Source organism: Sardina pilchardus, chromosome 9 (assembly GCF_963854185.1).
Source record: "Sardina pilchardus chromosome 9, fSarPil1.1, whole genome shotgun sequence".
Classification (NCBI taxonomy): domain Eukaryota; kingdom Metazoa; phylum Chordata; class Actinopteri; order Clupeiformes; family Clupeidae; genus Sardina; species Sardina pilchardus.
Genome location: NC_085002.1, coordinates 14,995,531 through 15,007,436, shown reverse-complemented (window position 1 = coordinate 15,007,436; position 11,906 = coordinate 14,995,531). Strand labels below are relative to the sequence as shown.

The 11,906-nt window shown below is 43.7% G+C and overlaps 1 protein-coding gene across 5 annotated transcripts in view; it reads right to left on the bottom strand.

Annotated features, from left to right (window-relative positions):
• Positions 1 to 714: 714 nt before the first annotated feature.
• LOC134092255 (chemokine-like protein TAFA-1) overlaps positions 715 to 11,906 on the bottom strand; it is a 125,022-nt gene continuing 113,830 nt past the window's right edge. For 2 of the 5 annotated variants that reach the window (XR_009940183.1, XR_009940185.1), the window contains exons 4-6: positions 10,513 to 10,637; positions 8,343 to 8,432; positions 6,772 to 6,897 (exon numbers count right to left, since the gene is read on the bottom strand). Coding sequence is in view for 2 of the 5 variants with exons in the window: in XM_062545056.1 (XP_062401040.1) it covers positions 6,874 to 6,897; positions 10,513 to 10,637 (149 nt within the window). In the remaining 3 variants the exon portion in view is untranslated. Of the gene's footprint in view, positions 2,123 to 6,727; positions 6,898 to 8,342; positions 8,433 to 10,512; positions 10,638 to 11,906 lie in introns of those variants that run through there. The other 3 variants (XR_009940184.1, XM_062545057.1, XM_062545056.1) reach the window with 3 other exon arrangements.

Genomic DNA, 11,906 nt, shown 5'->3' with positions numbered 1-11,906 from the left:
AGGAAACACACCGTCGTTTGCATATCCTTGAGGGTGCTGGCGGAAGAAGAAAAACTGTGAGGAGACTGATGTGTCTGTCAATTGAATTCCCTGTGTGACTGCATGATAAAGAATCCACAAGCATGGATAAAAATATAATCTATCAGCATTTTTTTCCTTTTTGAGGGTTAATTAATAAAATTGTGGCTGGTTGAGACAAACAACTCTCGCATACCAAAAAAAAAAAAAAGGAAAAAAAAATGTAAAAGGAGCACTCTGTTATGAGACCATTTGGGATTTTCTCGGCATAATATTGAACATTTTTTATTCTAATGGAGTGAGTAAAGTGAGTGAGCAATGCAAATAAACTCTCTGTGCCAGGCTGGGAATTGCATAAATGAAAAATCGCAAATTCATTTATGAGTCGGTATGTAAAGCAGTGCCCTCCAGTTCTTTCTTCACTTGTTGCTGCTGTCGCAGCGAGGCACCCATCAGCGTCAGTTCTGCCTGACCATATTTTAGGGGTAAATAAACTGCTAGTGCAGATAACCTTTATAAAGAACAGCACTCACCAATGTTTTCTCAACTTTACTCGTATCATCTCCTCTTAGCAAACAGATCGTCGTTGTCATAGTGCATATAAGGCCAGCAAATGCACGGAGACCATTTTCTTTCTGACACAGTGAAGAAATTTCGTGAGACAGGCTATAGAAAACTCTTTTTATTCAGGTAAGGCCATACTGGACTGTATGTATATCTACTGGGGTTACTGTACCGTGTATCTGGCTGAGATGACAGCTTCATTTTTTTCATGATTTTTTTTTTTTTTTTTAATTATCAGCAATCCACGATCTTCTCTCCACGTCCAGTGCATTGCATGTGAGCTACACAGAAACAAGCATGTCCAAGTCTACATCTATTCCCAATATCGGATGAAAGGGGGCGAAAAGAAAAAAGGCAAAGTTTGAAGCCCTGGCCTTGTCTGAACATTATATACTTCATCTCTAGTTCTCTATGGCTGGACGGACTGGGGTGTACAGTGTATTGAATTTCTTTTTTTTTTTCTTCTCTCTCGCTCCCCCAACTGATCCAGCTGACCTTTTCACAAAGCCTCCAAACACAAGCAAACACAGCAGAATGTCCACTACAGAAGGAGGATATTGCTCTGACAACCTTTGAGACGGGGAATTCACAGAACTCCACATATAGGGACAGAAATGATGATTTCAGATAAAGATCTCCGTTCAGAGCTGGGTCATTCTTTAACGTGTCTTTTGTTAGATCTGTACAGTCTTTGTTTTTAGAATGGAACTATGCGGATATATACATTTTATATTTATATATACATTTTACATGTACAGGTTACTGTCAGTACAAAGAAAGCTCCAATGAAATACACTGAGCATGCCAAAGAAACACAAAATAAAACATATCTGGACAAGAACTGTGTGTGTGTGTGTGTGTGTGTGTGTGTGGGCTGTGGGTTGACCTTGTGACTTTGCGGGGCATTTGTTGCTGCTGTTGATTGGCTCTGAAAGTGTAGGGGGTTGAGTGGGGCAACAGAACCGGACTCAATGGGACTTCAGTCATTCTGCGTTACACTGCAAGCTGCTTGGACTCGTCATGTCTGAGCCAAATTGGCATGCTCCGCCGAGATTCGGGGGATAAAGGACAAAGCTACCGTCGGAGGGAAAAAAAAACACTTGGAAACTCATTTCCATGGTCTGAAATCTCAGTTCGATCACATCCTGGTTATCCTCCACTTTGCTGGGGATCCACTAGTTGCTCAGTTGAGATCATCCACTTTGTCTCAGAAGATGGCCGAGTCCTCAGACATCGTTTGTATATCCCCTAAAACGCCCTTCTGAGCTCTTTAGAGTTTTGAGACAGCAGAAAAACAAAGGCATGAGAAGAGAAAAAGTCACCAACGAAGGGGCTCATTGATCAAAAACAGGATTAGCCCGTCTCTTTATAGAAATCCTTGGCACCACACAAACCAAGCTATTCCTATCTCCGAGGATATCCTTCTGTCGGTCACAGGTAATCCAGTTGCCCCGTAATGTAATGGTTTAGTCAGTTCTGATTTGAGGGAATCCAAGCATAGTCCCTGTGAGGTGATTCTTTGTTAGGTCCTTGGATGAATCTGAATCAGAGAGAGAAGGAGAGGGGGAGGGAGAGAGAGAGAGAGAGAAAGAGAGAAAGAGAGAGAGGGTGGGGGGGAGAAAAAACATACACACTTAGATAGAACAAAGGCATACCAGCTTGCAAGGATTACACCCCAAGGAATACCCACAATCCACAAATTCAAAACAAGGGGGCTCTTTTGAACCGTAGGCCTTTCCTCATCTCAGCTGTGTTTTATTTCTCTCTTTGTGCATTTTTTTTTTTGGTGAGGAAAACAGACAGGCAGGTTGAGAGGGAGCGAGACCCTTTAAACTGCGCTAGACTAGCACCCATACTGTGTGATATCACAGGGCTGCAAAACGCCGTTGTTCGCAGGCGCTCTCCATTTTGTGAGTGCCGACTCAAATCACAGCCGACGCCGCCGCCGCCGAACGCGTCTGTGCGGTTACCTCCATTGCTGTGTGACGCGTCAGAGGAGGATGTAAGCCTCTGAACAGTCTTGCCTCCCTCCTCCTCCCCCCCCCCTCTCTCTCTCTCTCTTTTTCCCTCTCTCGCTCTCACCTGTGCCTCTCTGTCTCTGTCTCAGGGTCTTCCATTCAGAACTGGCTCTGAATTCACAGGGGTTTTGAATGGGACCTGAGACGGCTTTCAGAGCTACAGACGACCTCTGACTGAAGGCGCCGAGTTTTCAGCCGCCAGACAGAACGGAAAACCAACAAGGTCTCAAAATGCCATTTATATGCACACTGAACCGTTTCCCTACCGAGAGACTCTCAAGGGCACACCGCTGCAGTAGCTCCCTCAGTTTTGGCTGTTTTGCAGTTTTTGCTTTTCACAGACATTTTGTAATTTGATTAGATTACGAACTATACTCTATTGCTACTATTTATGCTTATACAGTTCGTATGGCTAGCTCCTCTCTGTCACACTCAGAGTAAATAAACTTGGGAGAGGGAGAAATGTTTTTGACACCAGAAAGTTGAGGTGTTGTTCACACAGAGTGGGGCTAATTAAAAGCTCAACCCCATGGCTAGGCCGTGGGCACTGGCAGCAGCATATGCTGGCATTTTCCACAGGTGTGCACTGGTGACAGCAAGCCAGGTGTGCATGGGTGATTGAGACCGAGGACAGTCGACAGGGAGACAGGACAACCCAATCCCCCCCCCCCACCCCACACACACACACACACACACACCATCATCCCCTCCGGGACCTCCCGAACCCCTGCAGTCTGACAGCTGTGCAAGTGAGAGATGACACGCCCCGAACCCCCTGTCACTCTCGGATGTGCCTGCCCTCGGAGGTGGTCCTGTCCATCACTGTCTGATGCCATGGCAACAGAAGCAAAAAAGTGCCAGCAAGTGCTCAAGCACACAGAGGTGATGTCCAATGAAAATCTAGTATTTAATGATGGTTGCTGTTTACATGCTGTGTACATATACAAGTATGTGTGTTATTTGTTTGTGCTTTTCCCTCGAGGTAAGCATTCACAACACACATCAAAGTCAGAACTCTGGATATGAACTGTGTTGCTCTCTCAGCTGGGAGTCGTTTAAAAGGTTTAACTGCGCAGCACACTTGGAAGAAACAAAAATCTGCTCTGCAGTGAGCCGGCTGTCAGATTAGCAGAGAATTCAGTCAGAGAAGTCATTTTGCTGACTTATAAAGCATACATTCTTTTCCGGGCTTCAAAGTGAAAAATGATAAATGGCTGCTAAGAATCTTCCTCCATCTCCCCTATTCCAGATCGTTTCTATCTTTATCCATCTGAAGGTCTCAGATGTGTCATGAATCCTGGGTTCAATAACTGAGTCATCAATTACATGTTTTCCCTGAGACTGCAACTTTATTCAATGTACAGTTCATGATGTATGTTGTATAATTATGAGTCCCAGTTATTTTGAATAAATGCTTTAATAACTTGGACGAGGACATCACATCTCTGCCATAAGCCGTAAAAAGTGTCATTGTGCAAAAACTGGAAGTAACACAAATAATCACGGCACATTCAGTTTACGGCAACATTCAAAATCTATGATGGGAACATTCCCTTTCACATTACTTACAATGAAATACATTGTGATGAAAGAGATAAATGAATTGTGGTCTCTCTATTCTCATCCCATTCAGATCAAGATCATATTGGCTTTATATAACCTTTTTCATCTCTATATAGATGAGAAATTGGAGGTCTTCACTAACTTGTTTGTGAATAATCAATCTCCTTTAGAGGATCAGTAAATATGTATTAGCAATTATACTATCACACACAGAAGAATAGCATAAACACAGCCTCATCATAGGGAATCAATATCTCAGACATAGGGATCAATATAGGCTCCTGAACTAATGTCCTTTTAAGCTTGTTAGCAGGCGTGTGATTGAGATAGATTGAAATATTCCTGCATTCAAATATGCGTCTCGTGGGTAGACATACAATTCCTTCTCTGTGCGACCCCTTAAGGCCTGCCTAATTTTCCTGCCTCATCAATGTTGGAGTTCAACAGGTTCGCTAGTGTGTGTGTGTGTATGTGTGTGTGTGTGTGTGTGTGTGTGTGTGTGTGTGTGTGTGTGTGTGTGTGAGCATGTTTCCCCTCTGTTAAAGCACTGACTGACACTTTGACTGGGTTTGTGACTGCTGTTGGTCGTGCAGCATTTCCATCTGTGGATATGACATTATTATGCATGCAAAACGTCAATGGCTGGTGTAATCAGGCATGAGGCTACATGCAAAAGCCACGCTTGATGTATCTTAGGGCTGATGACCCAACAAAGTATTGATTCATTTGTGTAATTTACATGGTGAGAAGTACATGCAACTAATAGCAAAGAGACATGTAATCGATTTAAGGAAGCCAACATGAGTGGGGAAGCATTATGCAATTAATACTGACTGATTACTCGCCTGTCAACTGAACTTAATCTGTATTAAAATGTGAAATGAAATGGAATTCCAATTCTTCACATGACGCAGTGTAGAAAGACAGGATTTTTTTCTCCTGCTCTCTTCCTTCCTACTAGATGACAGTACACAAATGACATAAGGTAAAAGAGGCAAAAGAGATGCGATAAGGGACTCTTGTATTAATGTGTGCATAAATAGAGCTTCCTGAGTGATTGTACTGACCCTAACAGTTCTCGCAGTGTTAGCTTGGTCCTCTCTGTTTGTCATCACTGCCTACCTCAACATCAGTGATGGGCCAGCTAATCGAAATCCAGCATTTCTTTTTCAAATATAGATCTGTTTCTTGAGGTCACAACCTAAAACAATTGGTAAAAAACAGCCAATCAGCTGGCGCGTTACATTCATGAAAAAGCCTCCAGAGTGTAGCATGGAAGCTCCAACTGTTAGCAACTCGAGCTAGGTAAAGCTGACTGATTTCTGTTTTTTTTCTGTACCAACAGTACTTGTGACCTAGAGAATCTGAGATCTATATGAAATGTTCTCTCCTTTAAAAGTAGCTTATAGAGTAGCGTGCTGTAGCTCTGCTCACTACAATTTGCACATCACTGCTCAACATGCACCTTCAAGAAATGATTCCTGCAAAGAGAACACAAGGTTGAGGTGGCATTCAGCTATGGAATCTCTCATCTATTTCCTTTCTCATCCTCGCTCTCCTAAGGTGAGTAATACGCCTAAAAAAAAAACCTGTCCCTGACTTAAATGCCATAAAAAAGTGAACTACTGCTTTTTAAAAATCAGTCGTGGTTGCTAAATTCCAGACTTCTCGAGCATTAGAAGAAGTGCAGACGACAAGGACGATGTAACAGCTCCACTACAGAAATAATACCGACATTCAGCTGGTGGAAATGATATGACTGCACTGTGATGCAAATGCACAGACAAGGACAATATGCCCAATTTAGTGTAATACTGATGGGAGATAAAAGCCTAAAAAAACCAGCTGATTGTGTTACTCTAGAGAGAACTACACTCTCCCCTGGTGGATCACTGCCGCATACGATCTTGACAAACAGCTGCATGATGCTGAGTTCAAATTGGAACAACATTTTGTCACAAGAAGGTCACATTTGCTCTGAAAAACTCGCAGATGGGGTAACGTGTTTCTGGCCACCACAACCATATGCTGGTGTGTGTCCTGTGACAAATTCACACCTTGAATGCTGCTTGTGGGGTGATGGTACTGTATGTGCAGAAGTGGCTGATACAGCTACTGTAGATCAGGTATCCTATTAGAGGTGAGTGTGATAGAAGATCACTCTGAAGTGGGGGAGGACACTAAGCTCCAGATTGGACCTGCTGTTATCACTCACTTTACAGGCACAAAGATCAAAAGTGTCATGAGCACCTGATGACTGTACTGCGTTGTATTTGATACTGCACTGCACACACTGAATAGGAGTGTGTAGTGTTTGTGTGTGTGTGTGTGTGTGTGTGTGTGTGTTCGGCCACATGATAGGGTCACTGGATCAACCCAGATAAATCTCCATTCTAGCCAGCCCAGCAAGCCAGCTCCACTCTGGGCAAACAGCACACAGGCGAACAGAAAGCACGGAGCATAGTCTTGACAAAACTGCCTTTATTTCAACGCCCCCTCGTTTCTCCTCCTCCTCCTCCTCCTTCTCATCTTTCTCTTTCATTCTCTCCTTTTTTCATCTTGCATTTAATTGTTGGGCAGAACACAAATTGATTGATCTATTTAGCCACTGGAGCAGGTAATGTGGATCTATGCAGGGCGAGAGTATTTGGAGGGTCCCCAGCTCCCTTCACTGTGACTTCCTCAAACAAAAGGCCTGCCTTGTCTGGGGCTACAGGTAAGGAGGGGTCTCTCTCTGAAAGACACAAAGAAAAAAAGACAAAAAACAAAGGGGTCAGCCACTCGCGTTTTTTGGCAGTGTCTTACTTTTCATGCCAGTTGCTTTTTGAAAAAAAGACAAAAAAAGGGGTAGAGAGAGGGAAAAAACCAAACAACAGGGTTTGTCTTGTGAATAATGCGAATAATGTCGGTAATTCATTTTGATTGTGCGCGTGTATGTGTGAGAGGGAGCCTCTGACTAGTGGTTATTATTTTGTGGAAAAAAAGAGTTTTTCAGAGCAAAATGAAAGCGTGCTAGTGAGATGTTCTGCTTTCTTCTTTTGTGCTCTTAGAAAAGGAGGCGGTGTGCTTTGACAATGGCTATGGCAATGGAGAGTGAATGTTATTAATATCCAGCAGCGTGGAATAAAGGTAGGAAGCTATTTATGCTCTTTATGCTGGTCTGAGATAGCTGCCTGAATCCGATGTGCTGAGACTTACAGAGACACAGAACCGTCCTTCATAGAAACACAAATAACAGTAGGAATAGAGACAGTGGACCAGGGGTCTTGCATACTCACACAGACACACACACACACACACACACACAAAGGTATATAAACACACAAACACACATACAGTGCAAAGACACTGAACTACACACACACACACACAAAAGGAAACACTGAACCACACACACACACACACACACACACACACACACACACACACACATACAGTACACACGCACACACACCTACACACTCAAAGCGTGTCGTAGATTAGAGGATAATGGGGTTGGCAGACTGTTCCCACACACTGTAATCAAATCCATACTGTGCCCACGAGCAAAACAAGACATGAGACAAAGCAAGCAAATGGGGAGAAGGAGACTAATCCAAGTATTACACACTTCTTATGAGCAGCATGGTCAGAGTTGCACTGTGTGTGTGTGTGTGTGTGTGTGTGTGTGTGTGTGTGTGTGTGTGTGTGTGTGTGTGTGTGTGCACGTACATACATGCTTGTTTGTTTTATTTATGTGTGTGTGTGTGTGTGTGTATGTGTCTACAGTATGTGCCTATGTAGATGCACTTATGTGTGATATTTTCTCATCACACTCCTCCTTTTTTTCCACTCGCCTTGTCACCTGCACAGTAACATGCTTTGGCATCTATGAATGTGTGCTTGGCATCAATATGGTGCGATGGGAGGTGTAGGAGGAGGAGTATTTATGGCTTCATTGGCTCTAATCAATCAGATGTCGACACTAACACCCATCCCCAGGCTGGCAATACCATAGACTACATATACAGTCTATGGGCAATACGGATATGGTATTATACAGTCATTATAAAGTCATTAAAAGTGAGTAAGATCTGCATTGTGTGAATGTGGGTGGTAGGTGGGGCGGTGGGGGTGGGGGCGGGTGGATAGGAAAGAGGGAGGAAGAAAAGAAAAATAAACGAATAGAGAGACACCAACCTTTACGGAAGCAAGAATGCAGCTCGGTTTCTGTAGGGTCATCCCTGCATTTTGCTTCCGGAGTTAAAAAGGTGAGTATGGCTGGGTGTTCTGCAAAGAAAAGGTTGAGAGAGAAAGAAGCAAGTGTGTATCTTCAGTCAAAGGACCCTTAGGGTTTGCCTAGTTCTCCATAAATTCCCTTCATCAGATAAATCCAGCTTGGCAGTTCAGCATAGAGTGTCAATCCAATCTCACTAAACAGCTTTATTTTTTGACAAAATGCAAAAATGCTTCTCTCGTGTTTGACAGAGCATATGAGAGTTCATCCTGCGGTTGTGTGCTTCTAGGCAACATGATGGAAAGGCATTGAGCATAGACATAAATGGTAAAAAGCATAAGGAAACATTTCAAAACATTTCTCAAAGAATGCATTCTCTAATGCATCCCTAAATTTACATTACGATGAGGGATCTTACCTTGGTAACATTGACAGAGTGCATCAATCCAGGCCTCAACTTCCTTTGAACTTTGGCAGGACTTGGAATAGAATTTTTACACACAAAATAACCACCCGCCCGCCCAACCCAACCCCTCTCCCCACCCGCCCACTCAACATCTCTCTGCCACCTCCCATGTGGTCTGGCTATGAGTCTCGCACCTTGTTCGTGCTCACACATGGCTGGCGGTACAGTGGCGGCTACTCGGGTCAGAGGAGGCCACGGAGTGAATATGGATTCGCTTATCTGGCCAGACTTCCTTATCGCTCCCCCCGCCCCCAAATCTCCCACTCTTCATATGCATAATGCAGATCGCCTCCAGCGTCTTTTTTCCTCTCAAGACCCCGTTGGCTCTCACTGTCAAATCTCACCCAACTGCAGACCCTCACTCCTTTGGGCAGGGGGCCATTATGTTCATCATGTGTAAAGATAGTCTGGGCAGTGGGCGCTCTCCATCGGGAAATATTTCCAACCCTAGCATCGTAACGGGCGTAGCCATTGCGTTTACTTGCGTTAATACATTGGCCCAATCACATTGATCAGGGATTCGTAACGTTTCTTCCTACTTCGCCTACACATTTACAAATTGATAATAAGCCACATCAGCTGTCAAGAAACAATGCATACACTATACCTTCACTGTAGAAATGTATGTACTCTTCCAACTGCAATTTAATGTTTGAAGGCATTGCTACAACCACTTACCAGTTGCTTTCAGTTTGGAAACTAACGTCATCCCCTCTCGTCATTGATTGCCCCTAGCATTACGTTTCTCTCTTTCTCCCGACATTGTCTTGAAATCCTAGCTCACGGTTTGCACAGGGGCTGTCAAGATAAACCTTGTGATGAAGAATTTATATATATGAGCCAGACTAAGACGTGCTCTGCAAGACTTATAATATATCTGCTGTAGTCACAGACACCCACAGACATCCGACGGAACACCATGTGATGGTGCCAAGTCATATCGCAGGGCCTGATTTTAAACGCGACAGCCCTGCCAAGGACATGTTCCACCCATGTAACCGTGTGACATTACAGTTAGTCGTGCTTGTCTACACGTCTGTCAGAGGGATCTTATACAGTACTCGGCGAGTGGGCAGCCAAGCTGAAGGCCAGGGTCTTGAATGCCTCCATTTCATGTCTCAGAAGAATCTCACGTCTGACCCAAGGTGAGATTTTTTTTTATTCTTCCCTCATGTCAAAGAGTATAGAACATATTCTGCACTCACCACAGGGATGCAGGAGGCCATTAATAAAGCAGTTGGTTTGTGGATCTGTTTGTGGTTCTTCTATGAGTTTGAGGTGAGATGTGAAATAAGAGCTATTGATAAATTGATAGGGATGAAACTTTTTTGGTTTTGGCTGTATAGCAAATACAACCCACCCAGGACACACACATGCACAAACAGACACAGACACACACACACACAGACATATATAAACACAGACATAACGAAAACGAACACACATACACATTACACACACACACACACACACACACACACACACGTATGTACATCTATGTATACTGTATATATATAGAGATATATATGTATACCAACCTACACACACACATACACACACACACACACACACACACACACACACACACACACACACACACACACAATGGTAGCGCTTCTTATATCAAATCTGTGGGGAAAAAGGGAGGTGTGCCACGATGGTCTCACCCTGGTGGTCTTGATCTTATTCCCAGACGAGCACATCCATCCGGAGTTGTCAGGCAGCGTCTTGCACTCCTCTCCATCCAGGCAGGGCTCCATCTCACACCACCACTTCCCAATCACGATGGACGCTGCAGCCAAGGAAACAGGGTCGCAAATATGTCAGACTGAGGTCCACTGAGATGTCTCTCTCTCTCTCACGCACACACACACACACACACATACACACACACGCAGACGCACACATGCACCTGTGCGGGTCCACACACACACACACACACACACACACACACAAACACGCACAAATGGGCATACACACATGCACAGACACACACACACACACACACACACACACACACACAGATGTACAGAGTTCACAATTCTCTCTCTCTCTCTCCGTCTGTCTTTTTCACACATTCATACACTCTCACACAGAGACTGCAAACCTTGACACATCCACTGCTACTATGGGGAAAAAAAGATATTCTCTTTAGGTATCAGCAGGAGTCAGAGGGTCTGGTCCAAATGTTGCATTTTGAAGGGGTCTGAAAGCCTATTCAGTAGCCTCTAGGCAAGACTAATAGTATGCATAATGCATTTACAGGTCTAATCTGCATACCTCACGAGGGTCCTAGTATTAAAAATAAATGGAACGGCTGGGGTGTGATACTGTGGGGACGTACGTGAATGAACTTTATGAACTCCCCTCATGATTGAAACACACCCCCACATGCCTCCACACGGAGCCTTATTATATCCGAGCCCTCAGAGCAATTTCGGTAAGTTTTTAAATGAGATTTGTTGTTTACAGCAGTATAAGCAGAGGTAAAATAAAGACAAGAAAATAAAACTCAGAGCGTTTAGCTTTGACATTAAAATGTTGTATTAAGAACCCTCTCCGTAGTTTTCAATTAAAGATAATTGTCCCTCATTAACATTTACAAAATGCTACCTCCAAGCCAACAAACAAGACAAGAACATTTATTAACATTCAAACGTTTAATGTGTGCTTGCGTGTCTGCGTGTGTGTGTGTGTGTGTGTGTGTGTGTGTCTGTGTGTGTGTGTGTGTATGAGACTGCCAATTTGGACAGAAACAGCTGTTTCTTACTGCCATGGTTATCACTGACTTTTATTGAATACAATATCACACAATCTGCGAGTCTATCCTCCACACCAAGCAAATTAAGTTCTAACATTCCTCACCGCTTTCTTCTGTGGATAAGTCGGTTTAAGAGAGAATGAGGAGAATGTGGAGATGAAGGCCATAATGATCGAGCACATTCCAGTAGTTTTAAGAATATTGATTGAAAAAAAAGATCCACAGATGCTGAGATAGTGACAAGTGCCTTTGAATCTTTCCTCCACAAGCACGGCCACTAGGCTATTTCAAGCTGTTCTT